This window comes from Onychomys torridus, chromosome 11 (genome assembly GCF_903995425.1).
Source record: "Onychomys torridus chromosome 11, mOncTor1.1, whole genome shotgun sequence".
NCBI classification, from domain to species: domain Eukaryota; kingdom Metazoa; phylum Chordata; class Mammalia; order Rodentia; family Cricetidae; genus Onychomys; species Onychomys torridus.
The window spans coordinates 4,722,496-4,745,254 of NC_050453.1; the positions used below are offsets into that span (position 1 = coordinate 4,722,496).

General features: G+C 45.0%; 1 protein-coding gene across 4 annotated transcripts in view; it reads left to right on the plus strand.

The window, feature by feature from the left end:
* Positions 1 to 22,759, plus strand: part of Rps6kc1 (ribosomal protein S6 kinase C1) — a 160,692-nt gene that overhangs the window by 81,175 nt on the left and 56,758 nt on the right. For 3 of the 4 annotated variants that reach the window (XM_036202277.1, XM_036202279.1, XM_036202278.1), the window contains one exon: positions 5,977 to 6,069. The exons of the other annotated variant lie outside the window; for it this stretch is intronic. In XM_036202277.1, the coding sequence (XP_036058170.1) occupies positions 5,977 to 6,069 (93 nt within the window). The remainder of the gene's footprint in view (positions 1 to 5,976; positions 6,070 to 22,759) is intronic. 4 annotated transcript variants of the gene reach the window in all.

Sequence of the window (22,759 nt, forward strand, 5' to 3'; positions counted from 1 at the left end):
GTCTAAAGAGGAAAGCTGATTGGACAAGGCTGCTCATTCACTAAATGTCTTTTACGACTGGGTGTGTAGCACCCCTCCAGACACAGAGCATGACACAGCTGCTCTTTTTGCAAACCTTACAGCATGACTGAACACAGCTCTGGAGCTCAGGAGGCAAAGCTTAGAGAGACTGTCCAGAGCTGACAATAGTGGAGAATTCTTTCCGAAGGCTAAAAGGGGGTGACCACTGGTTCTGAGTTGACAGGGTATCTGTGTTTGTTTCTGGACGAAGGCAGCTGGAGGAGAGAGTAGACATAGTGTCTTTCTTTTTTTTTTAAATTTTTTTCTTTCTTTTTTTCTTTCTTTTTTTGGTTTTTCGAGACAGGGTTTTTCTGGTAGCTTTGCGATGGTGTCTTTCTTATAGCAAACATTTGTTTTCCATTTTCCATTTGTGTTTTTCTGCGAAGCCTGTCTTTCCACTGCTCAAGAGCAGGCTTGGTTGTTTTGTTGAGATTAGCTTGGTGAACCATTGTCTCTGTCCTTTCACTCGGCCCTTTTCCTTAGATGCTGTGCAAAGCAGACGTGGCGTCTCTGTTGATCCTGTGCAAACATCTCCCTGTAGCTGATTCAGTAGCTAAAGGAGTCCTTGGGGGCTTGAACACTGGTCTCCGGCCCCTCTGGGGCAGTGGCTCCCTCTGCCCTGGCCTTTTCTTTGCTTTATTGAACTTTGGCGCTTTGGAACCTCTTAGGTAGTAAATGTAGAAAACCTAAATTCCCATTATTTGTAATCATATCCTTTGCAAACGAATGCTGGAGAAGCAGCCAGTAGGAACTTTCCCAGCTGTGCTTCACTCATCGTACTGGAGAGGCTCCAGGAAAACTGGAGAGGTAGGTTTCTCATAGAGGTAGAATCTTGACTGTGCCAGACAGGCTGCTTTTATTTTTATTTTTCCAATTTTGAGAGATTTAAAACAGCATTTTTGTCTAAGAAAATTTAAAATCAATTAAATTTAGAACAGGGACAGTAAGTTATCTAAACAGAGGACATAAAACATGTAAATGCCATTTTATCCTGCAGTTACTAGGGGTGAGTGACTGTCACCATGCACAGTGTTCTGAGGTCCTGCAGATTCTGAGCACAAGTGTGGTGCGTCTGTGTTTGCGGATGCTGTTGGCTGACGCGCCAGGTGTCATTGGAAGATGCTGACACTCAGAGAGGTGGCGGTAGGCTTGGGACTCAGCAACAAGTGGCTAAATGTCCGGTGTACCAGCCACCTAATGGAGAGTGGTCGAGCTAGCCATTGGCTCAGGAAATAGTTGTAAAGCGAGAACTCTGTAGAAGAGCTTCTGTTCAGGGACTCTACGTGCTGGATATTGAAGTTCTGAATTTGGATATTTATTTGTTGATCGATTGGATATTTATTTCTTTATTTGAGGCAGGGTCTTGCTGCATCCCCCCGCTGGTCTCCTGTCCTTCCTGCTGTAGGGATTATAAGTACTCACCACTGTCCTCAGCCAGAGTCTGGATTCTTAAACGTTTCTTTCCTTTTGTTTGTTACTTATTTTCCCCAACACCAGTGACCCCTGCTAGGTGTTCTGAGTGGGGCTGGTGAACCAGCATCAGCCGCCCCTTCGGGAGCTGTGGGAAGTACAGAGTCTTGGGTGTCCTCCTGCATCTGATGTTTCACTTTGATGGGTCCTCAGACGATGTGCATGAACACTGTGGTTTGAGGACTGCTCGCCTACAGGTGGGTGGAGGCTGCACAGTGACAACACCCAGTAAAAGACTGTGGGTAGGTCAGCCGGGCCACAGAACTCTAAGGAGCGGCCAGGCGGTCTTCACTCAGCCTTTTAGAGAACAGAAATAGCAACCGGGTTTGAATGTGTGCTCACTGCAGGTAACAGGTACCCGCTGTGGGGAGCACTGCAGGGCGCTAGGCGTCCCAGCTGCCGGGCCTTAGGTGAGCAGCATGATCTTGCCATCTCCTGGGTCTTCACTCCTTGTCTCATCTCCCGTGTCTGTGTTTAGTCCTGGCATAGATGATCTCACCATCCTTTCTTGGCCCCTAGAGTAGCTCTTGCATATAAGAGAAGCACTTGGGAGTCACCCCTGCTCCTCTGACAGTGTGCTGCTGTTGCCACTGGTGGTAATAGAGGTTATTATTTCATTCATTGTGGGACAGGGTCACCTTCATGGCAATCCTCCTGCATCAGCGTCCTGAGTGCTACAATTACAGGCTTGCACTACCTCCCCTGGGTACAATTACAGGTTATTCCTCTCTTCTCTTACTAGCTTTTGCCATCATAGATGGCTTAGCTGTGTCGCTTCCCAGTTTCCTCTGTTAGAGAGAGGAAAGAACCTGAGGTGTAGATTTGGTCTCTGCAGCCTCTTTCTAGTTTTATAATTCTGTAGATTTATGTTTCCCTTTGCTGTCTGAAGACAGGAACAGATCTGTGGAGTTATACATAATTTAAATGATACCACATAGAAAGGATAAAAGATTTTTAAGAATAATATGTTTATTTTTTGAGTATTTTGTTTGTCTGTACAATATATTTTGATCATGTTCATTCCTCACTTCTCCCAGATCCACTCCCCACTTTCCTTCCCACCCCCTTCCAATTTTGTGTCCTCCTTTATGACCCACCAAGTCCAAGTGTACTATCTATGTACTCATGGGCGTAGGCTAGTAATAGGGCATGGGAGACCTACCAGGGGCCACACCCTCAAAGAAAACCGACTCTCCCTTCCACAGAAGCCAACCATACAAGGTTTTTAAATGATACCTTTATTTGGTAATCCTTGAGTGCCCTGTCTCTGGTCCTAAGCTTGCAAAGCGGTTTAAAGAATTAAGACAAATTTTGTGTCTATTGCCTTTGCTGTTCCCATCAGCACCCAGCTCTGTTTTATGGCTTCTTTCGCACATAGAACACCTGCTCTCCCCACTAGGAAGAGGACTGTGCACATGTTTCTTCTTGGCATTCCAGTGCTGTGGAAACTGATGCTAAGTATGGACTTTGGTTCTCCTGTCCTCCACTTGGAATGCTTCCCTCACTCAAGGAGACCCCCATGCCTCTTACTGATTTGTAGTGTCTTTGTTAGCTTTTTAATTGCTGGAAAAGGATGGAAGGGTTTATTTTGGCTCATGGTTCCAGAGGTTTTAGTCTGGTCACTTGGCTCTGTTGTTGCCAGCCTATGGCAAAGCCTTGTCATGATCAAAGGCCTGTGGTAGACATGGGTGTGGGAGGCAAGTCTCCAGTGACCCACCTTTCTCCACTTAGGTCCACTTCCTAGATCCCATTAACACAGCACCCTTTTAAAGCTACAAGCCCCTAAGTGGATTCATTTATGACATCAGAGCCCTCAAGACCCAGTCACCTCCCAGAGGACTCACTTCTGAATCCTGCTGAGCTGGGACTGAGCCATCAACATAAGGGCATTGAGTGGCCCCCCAGTCCAAACCCTAGCACTGATATCTGTTACTGTGCATGGGATGGTGCAGTGGAGATTTCTGTGGTTCTTGCTTTGCTGTTGTGATAAGTGAAGTAAACTGCGTTCTTTGGAAACTGAGAGAGCAGTGAACAGTGACTGACAAGTGTGAACAGAAGACAGGGTGCCATGTTGGGGCATTTGGTGTATTAAACGTCAAGTGTAATGGATAAGATATCACTTTCCCCTGATAACTCTTTTGCTGAAATTACAAACAGGTCTTCCTTTTTCTTGGTAATGCAGAAGGGTGTGTGTGTGTGTGTGTGTGTGTGTGTGTGTGTGTGTGTGTGTGTGTGTATGTGTGTGCTGTATAGTAGGATTGCCAGCAGCAGTTCAGGGGGCTGAGGTCTGTCTAGGATCCCACTGTCTCTCTTTGTGATGGAAGCAATTCACCTTTCCATTTTCCTTTATGTAAAGTGGGTATTATTAGAGCAACTTTTCCTGTGAGCATCACATTCCCAGTGGGGATGGGAGGATAAAGATGAAGTAATACAATATAAACCATGTAGAAGAGGTTTTTTACAATAGTCCCCACGTGTAACACTAATATCATGATATACATTTGTATGCATAAACATCCTCTTTAGATTGTAAGCTTTTAAAGAGGCATCTAGTTTCTGACATCTGCTCTACTTCCTAATGAAATGGGATATCAAATAACATTTGTTGAGACAGCTAAGAACTCCAAATCACATGATTTTTAAAAAGGTTATTTTTATCTAGTACAATTGAGATACTTTCTCAAGTTAAAGTATCTCTAGAACAAAAGCTGGGGCTGAGGATGGCTCTGTTGGTAAAGCATGAGGACTTTGGATCCCAACAGCATGGCATTGTGTGCTAGCACAGGAGAGGTGAGGACAAGACCTCAGGATCCACGGAGCTTCCTGACCAGCCAGTGTAGCCATTCAGTGAGTTCCAGGTTCAGTGAGAGACTCCGTCTCCAACTGTAAGATAGAGAGTGACTGAAGAAGACACCCAGTGTTGACTTCTGAACTCCTCATGCATGTGCATGCACATGTACACACACACACACACACACACACACACACACACACACACACACTCACATACAGCCTTAGCCAGCTGTAGTACACACCTGTAATCCCAGCATGTGGGAGGCAGAGTGAGATCAGCTTTGGTTACAAAGCAAACTCAGGGTCAGCCTGGGTTACATGAGTCCCTGTCTACAAAATCCAAACCACACCAGACACCTCCTCCAGATGATCTGGATTCAGCCTTTGCTCTACAGCCAGAGATAAGTAGACAAGCTGCGGGTGGGTGGTCAGAATGGCTTCTTTAGACAGTCTCATTATAACTGGCACCAGGCCCCCAGACAGCCTTCTTGCTAGCTCCCCCCTGCTTCCTCCTTTCTGTTGGCCAACCACCATCTCAGCTGCTGCTGTAGGACCTCCCCCGCCCCCCAAAACAAAACAAAACAAAAAAACCAAAGGTGACCAGGCTGCAGTTCTTCTTAGGAGCTCTTTCTGGCCATGTTGGTCTGCAGAGGGACATAAATGTCCAGAGTGGCATCTCAGTAATTCCTTCACCATGCTTGAGTATTTGCTGTCCCTTCTCTGTTCTTATCTAGTTGTTGCTAAGGCCTTCTGTCCTGTGTGACAAGGCTTTATGTCCCCTGATATCCTTCCAAGCGTCGCTGTTGTACTGTGAGGAATAATTACAGAAGTACTTTCTGGACATACGTGCCAACTGGAGATGCTCTAAGTTTACTTCCAGGGCAAAGCTACCTGGAGTTTGGAAGTTAATACTGTTCTTAACTGTACCACTCAAGCATCCCGCTCTCCTGTTCATTATCTTGTTTGTAGCTAATAGACTGTTTTCCACATCACAGATACTCAAATATTTGAAGAAAAGTTCTTTCTTCCGTAAACCACCCCCAACCTTTGTTCTAATAATTACTGGGTATATTAATGAGACTTTTTTTTTCACCGTTGTTTGGTGATTTTTCTGGTTGAATTTGAATGTGCAGATTCTTCTTAAAACATGTGGTCCGTATTTAAGGATCTAAGTGCTTGCTTTGTTCTGTAAGGAAACACTAGAGGACTGTAGTTTCAAGGTAAGAGATCGTCTGATGCCCTTCTGTTCCAAGTGAATCTGTTAATTACTATTTTTTCTTTGTTTCCCTCTTCTGAATTATTTTTGGTCTGCTGGGGTACACACAAGGTTGTCACTGACTCTGGCCCACTTACTTGATTGTTAGACATTTTCATGATAGCTCTGTACCAGCATCAGCTCATTAATTTTTCTTTTTAAAAACCTGTTTTCAGTGCTATGACTTATTTCCTTGTGCTTTTGTCTTGCTTTGCCTTTTAGATTTTTTATTTTGATTTTTTTATTTTGCATTACAGACAACAGTAGCTTCCCCCTTTCATCTTCTTTTCTCTGATTTATGATAAATTTAGTTTCTTTGGCCTGACGTTTGCTGCAGTAGGCAGTCTTCCTTCAAGTACCTCCCTGATTGATGTGTAATCTTTGATATCTTCCATTAGCCTCCAGGATCACTAAGTTCAAGGCCCCCTTGGAACCTAAGGAGCCCTGCCGAGGAGCTGAAGGCCTTCAGAGTCCTTGGGGTGATTGACAAGGTAATTCTTCAGTGTCTCTTCAAGAGTTCAGTCATAAATGGACTGCATGCTGGCATTCTGTCTTTGAAGCTTTGGATCTTAAGGATATGAAACAAAAGAGGAAATGGCTCAAGTGCATCCGCACTTTCAAATGACAGAGCAGCGGGGGGAGCTTTTACCTCAGCTGTTCTCTTAAGGTCATGCAGAATACACTGTGCTGAGGAGAAGGGCTGTGTTTGTGGGCGTTCAGTTGAGAGCGGGGGTTTTAATTTTCCAAAGTGTGGCTGTTGGATGATGCACTTTGTGAATGTGCAGCTGTGAAGCATTCGTCAGTACAGTCATTTTAGTGGTCAGGAAGAAAGATGGAATTCCTGGTAGCTGTCATTTATGAGCACCTACTGTGTGCCTACCCCACATTTATTTGAAGTGGTTTATGGAATCCCTCTTACAACCCCATTATTTGCATCTTGATGGGAAAGTGATACAAAAACATAGAGTAACTTGCCCGGAAGTCCAACTTGGAAGACTGCTGATTGAAAACCTTGAACTTAGTTGACTCCAAAAATGACTTTCTCAGTACACTGAGCCCTTTCTACACCAAACACACACACACACACACACACACACACACACACACACATCACACACCACACACCACACATGCATACACACAAAGTTTGGTGACATGTCAATGATGCCAATTGTTTATCAACACTGAGCCTATCATTTGCATGCCTTGGAAACACTAGATTGTTCTGCCGTTATAACATTAAAGAAAATGCCATTTATGTTGACATAAATGAGTCTTTGACCTTGTGACCACTTGGCATTGCTCCAAGACACCTTGGTGGTGTTCGTTTTGGTTCATTAAATGCCACCTAGTCCATGCTGCTCCTGAGCAGCGTGCAGCACAGCTTGGAGGCTGGGGCAAGTGCTCACAGTTCGGAGTGTTCCAAAAAGAGCATCAAGTCAGAACTTGGATGATCCTTGTCTCAGATAAACCAGGACAGATGAGTTGGAGCTTAAAGAAGTCTACAGTGGGACTTCTGTGTTGTTTCAGAGTCTGCGATATTCTGTGACTGTCCCTGTAGCCTTTGCATTACAGAGAACATTCTGTTTGGGAGTAGACACTGAGCGGATTCAGGCCCTGTGAGTTTGGGGTAGACATGCCATCTGCACGTGCTATCTCATCACCTCTTAGACTGTGTCTTATGGCCCTGTGACTGGTCATTGTTGTGCTATGAGCCTCAAGTCACACTCAGTTCTGGTGATAGCTAGAAGTCCCCAAATGAAAACAGGCAGACGCGAGCCGTGGAGGAACCTTGCTTCTTCAGCTGAGGCACAGTGCATTGCCATCTGTCTCCATTAGCCAGTGCCACTCAGATGCCATTTTCTAAGTGGCAAGAAGTGCTCAGTGTCTGGGAATCAGTGAGCTTTGCAGGTAGTCTTAGCTTATCACATCATCTACTGGTAAAAATATTCGAGCAGGCAGATTTTAAAATTTGGATTGTTCAAGGTAAATTTCTTTCTGTTCTACTAAGGAATACCTTAAATTTGGGTTTTAGCAACTTGGGGTTTGGGAAAGAGGTGTTGAATAAATTCAGGTCTAGAAAACACACACAGGGTACGACAGTGCTGATCTGGGACAGCAGTTTCTCTGATTCTAGTGTTTTCTGATTCTAGATTTTAGTGTTTGCTATTTGTGAATTACCTTGAGTTGTTTATTAACTTAGCAAGTTCAGTTTTGTATTGAACTTCATTAGGAAATAAATTTCCTAAACCTCTATCTAGAAAGCAAATGAAGTGGCATTTTTATTAGTGTCTACACTGCGGACTTCATGAAAACAACGTTGTGCTCTTTTATCTCATACTATGTTCTTTGTGCCCAGAATTATGCCTAGCACACCTTGGGCCCTCAGTGAAGTTGTTGAATGAGTGAATTGAAAAGAATTTAAAATATGTCATAGAGTGACACCTACTGGTATAATGTGAGACTGCTGCTCCCTAGAACCATTCTCCAGTGAGTGTCTGCCCAGGGGAGGGGGACAGTCATGCTGTGGCTGTTGTTGGCTTAGTGTTCTGACAGTGGGAAGTGATCTTCTGTTCTTGGTTGGGACTGTAGGAGCCTTTATGCAACAAGGAACTGAAGCACCAGGGCTCTTAAAATTTAGAGCATAGATACACAGGCGCCCATTCCGTTGCAGAAATGATCAGGCTGATGAAGGCCTTCAGAGTTTTATTTTAGGAAGACCAGATGGAGAAAGCAGACATTTTCACCTATCACATCATGTGTAGACTTCAGGTATTTGAGGGCTGGAGCTCTGTCATGCTCGTTAAACCTAGAGGGCAAGAAGAGCATTGACTATGCTGGAAAACCAGGGTATTGGAGCCTCCCTGTGAGGGCGCAGTAAGGAGTGGAGCTGCTTGTTCTCCCTTCCTCTCAGGAGGCAGCTAGAACCAGAGGAGCTCCAGCTGCAGAGAGCAAGAGGGAACTGCATGCATGGTTAGAAATACCCATTTTCTTTTCTTTCTTAACTTTTCCCCTCCCTCCCTCCCTCTCTATCTCCCTCCTTCCCACCCTTTCTTCCATCCTTCCTCCTCCTCCTTCTTCTCCTCCTCCTCCTTCTCCTCCTCCTTCTTCTCCTTCTCCTCCTCCTTCTTCTCCTTCTTCTTCTCCTTCTTCTCCTTCTCCTCCTCCTTCTTCTCCTTCTCCTCCTCCTCCTTCTTCTTCTCCTCCTCCTCCTTCTCCTTCTCCTCCTCCTTCTTCTCCTTCTCCTCCTCCTTCTTCTCCTTCTTCTCCTCCTTCTTCTCCTTCTCCTCCTCCTTCTTCTCCTTCTCCTCCTCCTCCTCCTCCTCCTTCTCCTCCTCCTCCTCCTTCTCCTCCTCCTCCTCCTCCTCCTCCTCCTCCTCCTCCTTCTTCTCCTCCTCCCCCCCCCCCACAAGACAGGGTTTCTCTATGTAGCCCTGGCTGTCCTGGATCTCGATCTATAGACCAGGCTGGCCTCAAACCAGGCAGCCTGCCTCTGCCTCCTGAGTGCTAGGATTAAATGTGCACACCACCAGTGCCCAGCTAGAAATACCTTTCAAGGACTAGTGTCTTAACTAGAGATGGGTTAGATCTGAGACCTTATGAGCATCTTGTCAGTAGAGGTGTCCAGGGAATGGTGGGGGTGTCAGTGGACGGATGCTGTGGAGGGATCCAAGCATTTGGTGGATTTTGTTCTAGATAACTTTGATCTTCTTCTGCTTCCAGCTGTGTTTGTGGTGTGGCTGCAGAAGGAAGCGAGAGCAGAACTGGTGGGTGCCGGGGGTGGGCGCCTTCCTCCCTTGGAAGGCTGTTGCCTGTGCAGGCGTCGAGCTTTGTGCTGTAAGCATGTGGAGTATGAATGCATGCTGTGTATGTTCCAGTGCACAAGTGCTAACATACAGTGTGGTGGTATTGTGTTCCCCAAAATATTTTGTACCCTAATAAACTTATCTGGGGTCAGAGAACAGGACGGCTACAATATTAAACATAGAGGATAGGCAGTGGTAGCGCACGCCTTTAATCCTAGCATTCCAGAGGCAGAAATCCATCCATTCAAGGATACAGCCAAGCATGGTGACTCATGCCTTTAATCCTAAGAAGTGAGCCTTTAATCCCAAGAAGTGAGCCTTTAATCCCAGGGAGTGAGGGCAGAAAGCAGAAAGGTATATAAGGCCTGAAGACCGAAACTAGCAGCATTTGGCTGGTTAAGCTTTCAGGCTTTTAGCAGCAGTTCAGCTGAGATCCATTCTGAATGAGGACACAGAGGCTTCCAGTCTGAGGAAACAGGATCAGCTGAGGAATTGGAGAGGTGATGTAGCTGTGGTTTGTTCTGCTTCTCTGATCTTCCAGCATTCACCCCAATAACTGGCACCAGGTTTGATCTTATTAATAAGACCATTTAAGATTCCTGCTACACTACAGTTCGTTTGAGATCTGGCTTGGTTGTTTGGTGGTTAGAGAGCAAAAGCTGGGAGTGTTTCTGAAGAAGCTCACTGTTACACAGCTCACTTTCAGGGCATAGCCTCATGAGCAGTTAAGAAGCTTTGTCAAATTCCTGACCTTGCAGCTGTATCGATGCTGCATAGGTTCTCCTCATGGACAACTAGACGAGGAGTAAACAGGACATTTTTAAATAAGTTGCAACTTCCTGTGAGTTAAAAACAAATTCAAAAACAAAAAAAAAAAAAAAAAAAAAAGCTGAACCAATGGAATTGAAAACAAGATCAACAGGGAAATTAACCACACTAAAGGTTGGTTCTCTGACCATCAGTGAGGTCACTAAACCTTTAGAGAGGATAACTAAGGAAGAAAGAACTCTGTAGGAGAAACCAGAGAGGGGACATCACTCCATCTTCTACAGTGAACAGCTTTAATCACTGTACAATTTCCCACTACCTCCCTAAGAGACAAAGCCTGCTAACTCACAGAAAAGGAACAGACCATCTGGGGAAGTGCATATCTATCTACTAAGGAAATTGAGTCAGTACTTACTAACCACCCCAAATAGCAAGCACTAGGCCCCAAGGGAGTTGAATTTAGTCTAATATTTACAGAATACATTGAGCCAGCCCTCTCTAATGTCTTCCACATATATAAAAGGAACTAGTGGTTTACAGATTGGGAAGGAAGCTTTCTGTGTTTACCTGGGTATGACATGGCTGTGTAATATGAAAGAACCGACAAACTCTTAGGACTGATAGACGGTCACATCAGGGTTGCAGGATACAAACCTAGTGCACCGTCATCAGTTGCTTTCCTATGTGACCCATTAGATTCTGAAATAAAAAATAATATCAAGTGGTTGATGTTGTAACTCAGTGGTAGCAGGCTTGTCTAGCATGCACAAGGCCCTGAGTTTGATCCTCAAGCATCAGCCAGATGGTGCACATCTATGATTCCAACACCTAGGATTCTGAGTCAGGAGAATTCTGAGTTTGAGGATAGCCTGGGTTACATAATGAGATCCTGTTTGACCCTGCCCTCCCTCAAATCTCCAAACATACACTATCATTTCCATTAGTGCCCCAAATTAAATACTGATGTGTAGCATGAATCTTAAAGAGTCTTATTAATAAAATCAAACCCAGAGCCAGTTATTGGGGTGAATACTGGAAGATCAGAGAAGCAGAACAAACCACAGCTTCCTCACCTCACCAATTCATCAGGTGATCCTGTTTCTTCAGACTGGAAGCCTCTGTGTCCTCATCCCAATGGCTCTCAGCTGAACTGCTGCTTGAAAGCCTGAAAGCTTAATCAGCTCTAGTTCCTGGTCCTCGTACCTTATATACCTTTCTGCTTCCTGCCATCACTTCCTGGGATTAAAGGCGTGAGTCACCATGCCTGGCTGTTTCCAGTGTGACTTTAAACTCACAGAGATCCTGATGGATCTCTGCCTCCCAAGTGGTAGGATTAAAGGCGCAGAGTGCCACCATTTTCTGTTCTCTGACCCCAGATAAGTTTTTTAGGGTACACAATATTTTGGTGAACACAATATCACCACACTGATGTATAAGTTTAAGAAAGTATGCATGTTACCTATATAAGGAAGACTATATAGTCCGATTAAATAAATCAAAGAACTGTAATGGAGAGTTACAGGCATGAGTAAGAAGAGCCTTGTTGTTGGGAGGAGATCGGTTCCTTTTAGCCTGAACTGTGGATTTAGTATAGTCTGATTCAAAATCTCAACAGGTAACTTTGTGGACATCAACAATCTGATTCTAGAATTTATATGAAAGGACAGAAGACCCCAAATAACCAGAGTCATATTGAAAGAAAAGGGTAGACATCAGGACTGACATTTTCTGACGTCAAGACTTACAAAGTCTAGCAGTCAAGATGGTTACAAGACAGACTTAGTAACTGTGAAAACCACTGCGGTGGGATGACAGACAAGCCTAGTAGACTGGAGAAAATCCTTTTAAAACTCAGTGACAACAGAGGAGCAAGCCTTGGTGTTCGCAGTGGCCTGTGGTGAAAGTAACGGGTAGGTTTGTCTGTGTGTCAGGACTGCTGTGGTGGAGGCCGCTAGCGGGGGCCAGCTGCGTGTGTTGGGAAATTGCATTTTTGCATAGTTTTGCCAAATTGTTCTAAAGACAAAGTATCTAAAATGGAAACAAAACAAAACAAAACAAAAAACTACCATTTGGATGAAGATGTGTCTTTAACAATATCTTCATCCCAAACTTTAATACCACAATTAATGTGAAACTATTAAGAGACACAGGAGAAGCATTTGGCCCACACAGCAGCTGCGGGGTGGCTGCAGATGCAGGGTGGTCCTGTACCTTTGTGTGGGGTTCTGATTGCCAGGGGCAGCCTCTGGATTGCAGACTGCCTGTCTGTGCAGGCTTCTGTGGTCTCTGTAAATTGTTTAGATTTTGACTCAGGAGTATGGATCCTTTTTGTGTTGACAGAGCGAGGGTTTGAATCCAGATCTGTCTCTTTCCAAAACTGTAACTCTTCTCGTTGTTAGAACTGGATTGTTGTAATGATGATGTCCATATTTTCTATCAACCTTTTCTATTCCATTCTCAGTAAAATTTTATACAAGCAATTGTGCCTAATGAACATAAATCAATATGTGATTAACACCATTTTTAAAGCTATAGAAGTAGAAAATCCCCATAATGACTAAAAGGACTTAGTTATTACTAATTGAATAATAGCTAAGTCATGATCTCATTTATCCTTAATACCTACTGTACATGAGAATTTTACAGACTCCTGATGTCTCCAAACTATACCATTTTAAAGACAAAATTATTGTGATTGTATTTATTGGTTAACAATTTGAAATGTACATAATTACCATTTTTAATGTATAAACATTAATTTTTTATACAATGTAGTTAGGAAGTGTTCTTCTCAATTTTCCTGATATTTTCAGACTGTTCTGCATGTATTATAAGTCACTTAATTACCTCCCTATTGTTTAGCCCTAGATTACTTTACTGCTTGCCTCTGTTTGTGCTGAATGTGCCAGGAGGCAGATTGTCTCCTGCTATGACTTTATTTTAGAGTTGGAGATAGTAGGTCAAAACAGTGCACCTGTGTGTCCCTCCTTCTGTCAACTTGTACCAGTGTGGCCCTGTCAGTGGCCTGGGGACCAGGCTTCCTCAGCCCAGCACCACCTGCTGTTTGCTGGCTTAGAATGTGGACTTGAGGTTGTGGTGAGGTTGTGGTGAGGCTGTGGATGTAGTAGTCCTCGTGGTCCGGGTCCCTTCTGTTTCTGAGATGCTGATCCATATTATTTTAAAAGTAGACTTGTTTATTTTAATTTTATATGCACGAATGTTTTGCCTACATATTTGTCTGTGTACCATGCATGTGCCTGGTGCCAGAGGTCAGAAGAGGGCGTCAGATCCCCTGGAAGTGGAGTTACAGGTTTTTCTGAGCTGCACGTGTGTGCTGGGAACGGAATCCATTTCTTCTGCCACGCAGCAGTGCTCTTTTCCGTGGAGCCATCTCTCCAGCCTGTATGTGGTTTCCTTCTGTCTGGTCCAGTGACGTTCAGCAGTTATCTGAGAGTATATTCATATCAGATTGGGGGGCTGGTGCTGGCGTGTCAGCTTGCTGTATCAGAGTGATGCTGGCTTCCCTCTGGTCTCCATCATTTGCCTCCAGTGTTGTGTGACTAGCTTCTTTAATCACCAGGAACGTCCCCCTGTGCTGCTTTGTAGTTTTACAGCGTAACAAAGCATTGTATTCTACATTGATTAATATGAGTTATCCCATTGTAGGCTTGTTAGAATATGCTAAAATGGATTACACACACACATGCACCACATACATACACACCCACACTATACACACACATACATACCACACACACATACACACCATGCACACATACACACCACTTATACCATACCCACAGATACACCACACATACCACATACACACACATACACACTACACACACACATACACACTACACACACACATGCACACCACACACACCACACACATACCACACACACACACACACACACACACACACACACACACACACCACACCTGTGTTCTGGCACTCTTAGTTTGCAAATGTGAAGAAAACACCCCCCCCCCCCCACACACACACACAGGGTTTCTCTGTGTAGCTTTGCGCCTTTCCTGGAACTCACTTGGTAGCCTAGGCTGGCCTTGAACTCACAGAGATCCGCTTGGCTCTCTGCCTCCTGAGTGCTGGGATTAAAGGCATGCGCCACACCGCCTGGCGAAAATAGCTTTTTATAATTTGCTGTTCAATAGTTATTACTTCAATTGTTACTTTTAAAAATTTTGATTATGGGCTGGAGAGATGGGTCAGTGGTTAAGAGCACTTATTGCTCTTCCAGAGTCTTTGGGTTTGTTTCCTAGAGCCCACATGCCATGTAGCTCATAACTGCCTGTAACTCCAGCTCCAGGGATCTGATTCCTTCTTCTGACCTCCATGGGATCCTGAATGCATGGGGTGTAAGTGTAGTTATGTGTATGTGAGGGTAGGTGCCCTGGACCTAGAGTTCCAGGCAGTTGTGAGATGCCCAATGTCAGGGCTGGGAACTGAATCTGGGTCCTCTTCAAGAGAAGTACATGATTGTAATGGCTGAGCCATCACTCCAGCCCAAGAATGATGTCATTTTTAACTGTGTCCAGATCCTTGAACATTTCACCAATCCTGAGTTGCCTGTGGTCTGAACTACAGAATCATATACCCAGCTTTAGATTCTTGTCATACACACAGTTGTCATACACATATTGTGGACTTTGTGTCCAGTAAGTTGATGCTTTTTGGCTTGATGCTGGCATAGAGTTCTATCAGAGTTCGCTTTCTGGTGTTTATTCCCTCTGAACTGATGCATTAGGATCTAGCTATATGAGACGTTGTGTAGGAAGGGCAGTGTGCTGGGGAGTCACGGTAGACAGAGGTATCCCTCAGAATGTCTGTTGTGGTGAGCGGGGTCATGCATGAAGCAACCTGAAGTTCTGTGACTGGACTCTCACTTTATGAGAACTTCGAGGATATCTGTAAGAGACCAGGTTATTTGGATCGTGCTAATAACTTCAGAGGAGTGGAGAGATACCGTTGAGAGGGATGAGCTTACCTGTAGGCATTTATAGCATATGTATAAAGCTAGAGCAGCAGGGTTTATCTAAGAGTTCTGTATCGAAGAAACTACCTGGAACATAGTAATATAGTGATAATATAGTAATATAGCTGTGTTGAAATTGGGGCAACTATATATTTGAGAGACACACATTTTAGTTATGTTAATATTAGTATTTTGTGCTTTGCTATATTATTCCGCTGTTTATATACTTTTAATTACATGTAAGATATGCCTATCTGTCTAGCACCTTATTACAAAATTCTTAATGCATTGGATTTATCGGTTATTTGTTTTGTTCCAAAGGACTCAATTTCTCGAGATATGTTTAGAAATAAGGCTGAAGAGCAGTTTTATACTAGGACCCCTTAAACAACTATGAAGTAAGGGGAGTAGTCTCATGTTGCCTTGTAGCTCAGGTTGTGTAACCTCAGATTCAGGAGGACCCTCCAGGCCTTCTTACCAACATTGGAAATGCCTGTTGAAGGCTACCAGGTGGCAGGCACCTGTTAGGAGATGGGGCAAATGTGCCATCTGACACATGGTCCTTTGTCTAGCTGGAGGGACCCAGGGAGGTGCATGAATGCTGGGGGGCTGGAGGCATCTGTAAGGAAGCAGAGATGCAGTGCTCTGGTAGTGTGCCTGGCCCTTTAACAGTTCCAAGTCCTGTTGTGTCTTCCACCAGATGTGGTTCTGTCTACCACCCCTTCCCAGGGGCTGCAGTTTACTTCTTCAATCTGGTTAGGTTGTCTTTTGATTAACCTCTTTTGTGTATGTGACTCTTTCAATGTTTATCTTGATTAAACAGGCCCAACTTTCAGCCTGTTGCAGTACCTTTGGCTCTTCCTTGTATAATTTTTTCTCTTGGGAAAATAAATTGCCTTAATTTCTTGTTCCTGTAAGTGTAAATGTACAGATCCTCTGACAGACTGCAGACAAGCCTGAAGTGGAGACACCCAGAGCTTCCCACAGCGCCGTGTCCTCAGGCCTCTTCAGGACTCCTCTCTTGTGTTCTTGACTGTTGACATCCTGGCTCCTGCTTTGCTCACACTTACCTATGAGTGTTTTCTTGTCCATCTTTCTTTGCTGCTTTCCAATCTCCAAACCTTTGGGTGGGACCAGCTTTCTCTTGCCTTTTTCCTCTGTGGAGGATATAGAATTTTCTTTTTGGTTCCTGAGTTCTAAATTCACAGTGGCATGTTTTGCGGTGAGGTCTTTTCATCTGTGAGTGTGAATGTGAGCATAGCTGCTCTTTGTCAGTGTGGGAGCCATGTGGACACTCTTAGACTTCATGTGGGCCAGTCTCTGTAGGGAGTTTTTCTTGGTCCAAAGGGTCTACTTGGAAATGAACACTCCAGGGGTTCATGTGGGGCATGCTCAGATCTCCCTGGGAAGGGGAAATAGAGATTTCGTGAGTGGACTGAGGGTGGGTGGAAATGGGAACATGAGCGATCAGGTTGGGGGGTCAGAGGGGGAGAGGAAAGAGATTACTGGAAGTGGGGGCATTTCCGGGTCAGGTAAAAATCTGGTTCAAGGGAATCTTCCAGGAATCTACAAGGATGACCCCAGCTAAGACTTCTAGCAATAGCGGATATATAGCTTGAAGTAGCCACCTCCTGTGACCAGATTGGTGCCTAATCCAATTGTCATCAGAGAGGCTTCATTCAGAAACTGATGGAAACAGTTACAGACCCATAGAGAAACATTAGGCAAAGTATGGGGAATTCTGCAGAAGGGGAGAAAGGATTTTAGGAGCAAGAGAGGTCAAGAATACCACAAAAAACCTCACAGAATCTCATAAGGGCTCATAGAGACTGAACGGACAACCAAGGAGCCTGCAGGGACTGACCTAGGCACTCTGCATATACATGACAGTTGTGTAGCTTGGTCCTCCTGTGGGACTCCTAACAGTGGGAACAGGGACTGTCTCAGACTCTTTGACTGGCTTTTGGACCCTACTCCTCATACTGGGTCACCTTACCCAGCCCTAAAATGGGGACGTGGTCAGTCTTACTGTAATTTGATATTCCATGTTTTGTTGATGCTCCTGGAAGACCTGCCCTTTCCTAAACAGAAACAGAAGAAGAGTGGATTGGGGGGTGGGGACAGGGTGGGGCTGGGGAGGGAGGAGAAACTGCGACCAGGATGTAAGATAGATAAATTTGTTTAAAAGAAAAGAACACTCCAAGCTCTTGTGTGGGGTTGGTGTAGGAGCGATAGTATTGTAGGAGCCCCCGGGGGAAGGAGCGGCAGTGCCTTGTGTCCTGCTTCCGCTGATTTCAGTACCCATCTCAGTGCACGTCTTCAGAGGACAGACCTCAGGCTGCTGCTGTGTGGCAAAAGGCAGCAGCTGCCTGGCAGGTTGCATAATGGCAGGGAGCATGGAGGCTTTCTCACATCTTCCTGTTGAGGGTGCCTGCTCTTTCTAGGGTTGTGCAGCAGAAATTAGCTTGCTGTTTGGTGGCGTTTCTGCCTGTAGACACCCAGCATTGCTTTCTGTCTTCTAAAATGTTGCCAGCCTTTTCCTGTGCTTTCCTGTTTGCCTGGAGTCACTGTTGTAGACCCTTAAACCAGTGGACCTCAAAGGGTCGTAATGCTGAGGCTCTTTAACATAGTTCCTCGTGTTGTGATGTCCCCCAACCATAAAGTAATTGTTGCTGCTACTGCATAACTGTAATTTTCATATCGTTATGAATGGTAATATAAATATCTGTTATGCAAGGTATCTGATATGCACCCCCATGAGGGGTCATGACCCACAGGTTGAGAACCATTGTCTTAAACTCTTTCATGTTAGTTGGTGGTAAACTGATGTCAGTCTGTTCCCTCTAGACACTAGTTGTAGTTAGAGTTTTCCTGCCTGGCCCAGTCAGGACAAATCTCTCTTACCCGCCAGTCCCACAGTCGCTCAGACCCAATCAAGAAAGCACACAGACACTTACATTGTTTAGAAACTGTATGGCTGTGGCAGGCTGCTTGTTATCTACTTCTTCTCTCTTAAATTAACCTATTTCTGTTAGTCTATACTTTGGCACATGGCTTGTGGCTTACCAGTGTCTTTACATGTTGCTGCTTCTCATGGCGGCAGCTCGCAGTGTCTCTCCCAGCCTTCTACTTCCCAGAATTCTCTTCTCTCTTGTCCCGCCTATACTTCCTGCCTGGCCACTGGCCAATCAGAACTTTATTTACACAGAGCGATATCCACAGCAACTAGTAATCACACCCAGCCTTTCCTTTATCTGTGTTTCAGATTGAAATGCAGATAGACAGAATCATGTCCAATTTTGAAGTATGTATTTTCTTTATCCCCATCTTAAAATGCACTGTCCATGTTTGTGCTGGTTTTCCTCCATCATTCACACTGATTCTGCAATCACTTATGAAGCTGATGCTTTGGAAGAGCAAGCCCCTAAAACTGAGCACTCCTTGTGTAACCTTCACACAGACTCCAGGCATCATCATCTTGATGTAGCCCCTCCTCTCCTCTCTCGCTTCCTTTTCCTCCTGCAGAACCGTCGCCACCTCAGTGTTCTGTGGTTATGGCCCTGCTGTCTTTCAGGTCTGAATGCAGTGTGCAGTAGAGCATGTGCCCAACACTCCCTTCTCCTACTTATTCACTCGCTTCTCACCTTTATTTCCGCTTCAATGTTGCCCTTGCTTTCCTCTCCAGTTTTATCTACTTCTCTTTTGCTTGGGCTCTTTTATGCCTTAATTTATGCTGTAGAATTGGTCCGCCTTATGCACCAGTTTCCCTCCCTCCTTCCTTCCTTCCTTCCTTCCTTCCTTCCTTCCTTCCTCCCTCCCTTTCCCTTCCTTCCTTCCTCCCTCCCTCCCTCCCTCCCTCCCTCCCTCCCTCCCTTCCTCCCTTCCTTTCTTCTTTCCCTCTTTCTCTCTTTTTCATTTTAAAACAGTAGCCTTGGCTGCCCTGGAACTCATGTAGACCAGGCCAGACTTGAATTCAGACATCTATCTACTTCTGCCTCCCCAGTGCTGAGATTAAAGACAAATACCACATACCGGGCTGTTTATAGTTTTGATAAAGATACTCACTCTTAGCCCCAGCTGTCCTGGAATTCAAGGCACTCCTTTGTCAGTCTCTTAAGTGTGGGTTATGGGCAGGAGCCACTCTGTCCAGCTCTGCACAGTAGATTTTGATGGTTTCTGTGCCTCTCCCAACAAGCCTTAGATTCCTTGAATGGCCAAGCATACTCATTGAGTAATTTTGTAGGCAATGGGCAGAGACAGTAAATATGCTGCATGACTTCCAACAGTGTTGAGGCTGTGCACACCTGCGGCATTGCTGGTGCACCCCCACCGTGGTCACAGCTCCCACAGAGCACAGCTCCCACAGAGCACACCTGTGGATTGTTGGTAGGTGCTAGGTCGCCATCAATGACATTGCCAGTTTGACAATGAGTGTTGTGCCTTTGTGTTTTATAAGGGTTTGAATTGTTGGGAGGACATGAACACACTGCATTCTTACACTAAGTACATTTTCTGGATTACATCAAAATGCTACATTTCAACCAGTACCAAACTTTGGCTTCATCTTCTATAAAAGTAAAAACTCACCAAAAAATTTGAAATAGTTTTTAAAACTTCCTTGCTTTTGAGGCATTTTCCTTTGGAAAGGGAATCAGGCTTCCCAGGCAGCTGATTGGGGCATGTACTAACAGGCAGGGAGTTGCTGCCATGTCCATTATCATTGAGAGTGAGCATCTGATTGGCCTGTACTTGCCATTTCTCACCAGTGTATGGTAGATGGCTGTGTGGGTAGACTGCTGCTTTTTGGAGCCCGTTCTAACTTCTAGGCATTATACCCTGATTCTGGCATATCTGTGGAGGGCATGGGCAAGGAAAGCCTGAATAGCAATCTAAAGAGAATTAGGTTTTCTCAGCAGATGCAAACACGTCTCTGAAGTGGGAATATAATAATAGACTATGGTTTTAGAGGGATTGATTTTTACCTGAACTTAACTTAAGTCAAGCTGCCATCTCGGGGAAACTTCAGAATTCGAGCCAGAGAGACAGGATAAAGAACTCAGTATGGACTTGAACGGCTGGCCTGAACTTGGGCTTGTGGACCCAAGACTTCAGTGTTTGTCCTCTCCTTAGTCATTCTCCCTCTCTTTATGGCTGTGGGCAGGTTCTGCACGAAAACAGAAAACATACGTACAATTAAGAAGACAAAGATGTTTGGCTCTGAGAAGAGCTTCCTGAGTGTTGTTTTCTTCACTCTTCAGGTGTCCTGTTAAGCCGTTCTCTGTCCTTTATACCCTGCCTCTGCTGTCTTTGTGTGTGGTTCCCTGATGAAACACCATGTTCTGTGGAAACGGGTGTTATGCAGTAGTAGGTGTATAGGCGTAGGATTTGAAGACTCACACAAAAGCTGTCTCTGTGATGGAGTATTGTTCATGGAGGCTCACCCCGCACTAGAGGTGCCGCTGAGGGGAGTTCAGAGACTTTAAATGGATGTTTGTGTTTGAAATAGTTACTGCCTGGGTTATTTAGTGGAGAATAACCCACATTTGCCTTGTTTTAGCATATGAGACATTTAGTTATTTGCTCCAGAGTTGGAGATTTGGCCAAATGACTTGTAAACAAAGATAAAAGATATAAAGACTATTTTTAGAATAGTTTTAGGGTAAGCACAAAAGTGAGAGGAAGTAGAGAGATTCCCCATCATCATGGCTACACACATGATAGCTTTCACTGGTGTTGGCCAGAGAGAAGTTATGTTACTCAGTTTGGTCTGGAAGCTACAACCCAAGAGCATAAATTAAGCTAAAGACAGCTTCATAGTGTATGCAGCCCCTTAGGCTGTGACAGAGTCCCTCAGTAGTCAGTTGCAGAGGAAGACAGGCTGATTTTGGCTCATGGTTTTGGAGGTCTTTGCCGATGCACTCTTGGCTTTGCTGCTTGGCCTGAGGAGATGTAAGTGGCCTGTGCTGCCCTTCACACAGACAGAAACCAGGACTTGAATGTTCAAGCTGTACTTTGTTCAAAGAGCTGGCAATCTGGGAAGACAGTGGGTTAGCATCCTAAAGATCTGCCTGCCATTCCATCTTCAGCCAGAAGATTCAGGGCTTATGCCTGTGGTAGCATGTGTCATAGTCTATATCGTAAGATTACATTTGTGCTTCATACTGTAGGAAGGTTACACACACACACACACGCACACACACACACACACACACACACACACACACACACACACACCTGTTCTGAGTTGATTGCTCTAGCTCAGGGCAATGCAAGACTTGATGGCCTTGGCCTTTGTCTCCAACCCCATACACCATACAGAGAGGAGCTGAGGAGAAAAGCCCAACACTGTGAGATGGACTGCCTCTCCAGGACAGTCTGACTGCCTTTGTGTCTCTTTAGCTAAGGGGCTAGGGGCCAGTATCCAAGGATGGACTCCTGCCCTCATGCCCTTCTCTTGGGTCCTCTATACTAAAAGTTCCACCACCCCCTGACAGCACTTTGAGCTGCTTCTAACACATGGGCCTTTGGGAAGTGTTCAAAGTCCCAACTATCACACACATTTTTATAACAAGTTACTGAGTCTCAGCCAGTCACAGCAGCCTGGCTCCAGTCAGTTGTAGGCAGCCAGCTGATCAGACCGTGTTCCAAATAGGCAAACGCTGCACTGTAACTATCTGAGCTGCCCTGCTCTGCTTCCCTGTTCTGTCACATATGCTACCTGATGGTGTTATCTGAACCTGCTCTGTCTCCAAGGCTGCTTGATCACAGATCTGTGCTAATATAGTTACATTTTAATTTAAAAAGGATCAATTATATTAAAAAAATTCTATATATATATTTGTGTGTCTGTGTGTGTGTGTGTGTGTGAGTGCAGGGCCTGCAGAGGCTAGGAAAGGGGTGGGTGGGGCCCCTGGAGCTTCAGTTACAGGGGGCTGTGAGCTGCCTAATGGAGGTGCTGGGAACCCAGTTCAGGTCTTCTGGAAGAACAGCAAGTACTTTTCACTGCTGAGCCATGTCTCTTGCCCCTAAAAAATTGAATTTCAACGTATCCTCATGCGTATCAAGGCTCATTTTTGCTGTTGTCTGCAGTGTATGTCTTTGTACAGGTGTATGATGACTTGTGCCCACACCGCTGTGGTGTTATTCAGGGTGTCTTCATTGCCTTGCTCCTCTGGCCATCCCTCCATCCTTTGCCCTGCACCGTGGTGCTTCTGGTCCTTTCCCTGTCTCCATGGTAGTGCCTCTTCAGGGTGCCAGTGTGCAGCCTGCAGTCTGCCTTTCTTTACAGGTGAGGTGTGTGGACGTTTCCCACCTCTTCACGGTTGCTCTCGGCAGCATCTCACTGGACTGCACTGCAGTCTGTTCATCCTCTTGGCTACTGAAGGATGTCTTAGTTGTTCCTGAGTTCTAGTGAAAAACCTGCTGTCCATTTTGTGGGCATTTCTGTGTGGGCATATTTTCAGTTCCTTTGGCAGACAACAAGAACATAATTGCTGAATCATATATGGAGAGGGAAGACGTAGTTTTGTAAGCAACTACCCAGCAATCTTCCAAGGGAGCTTTGTATTTCTACCAGCTGCTGTGCAAGTAAGTCACATGCTCTGTGTCC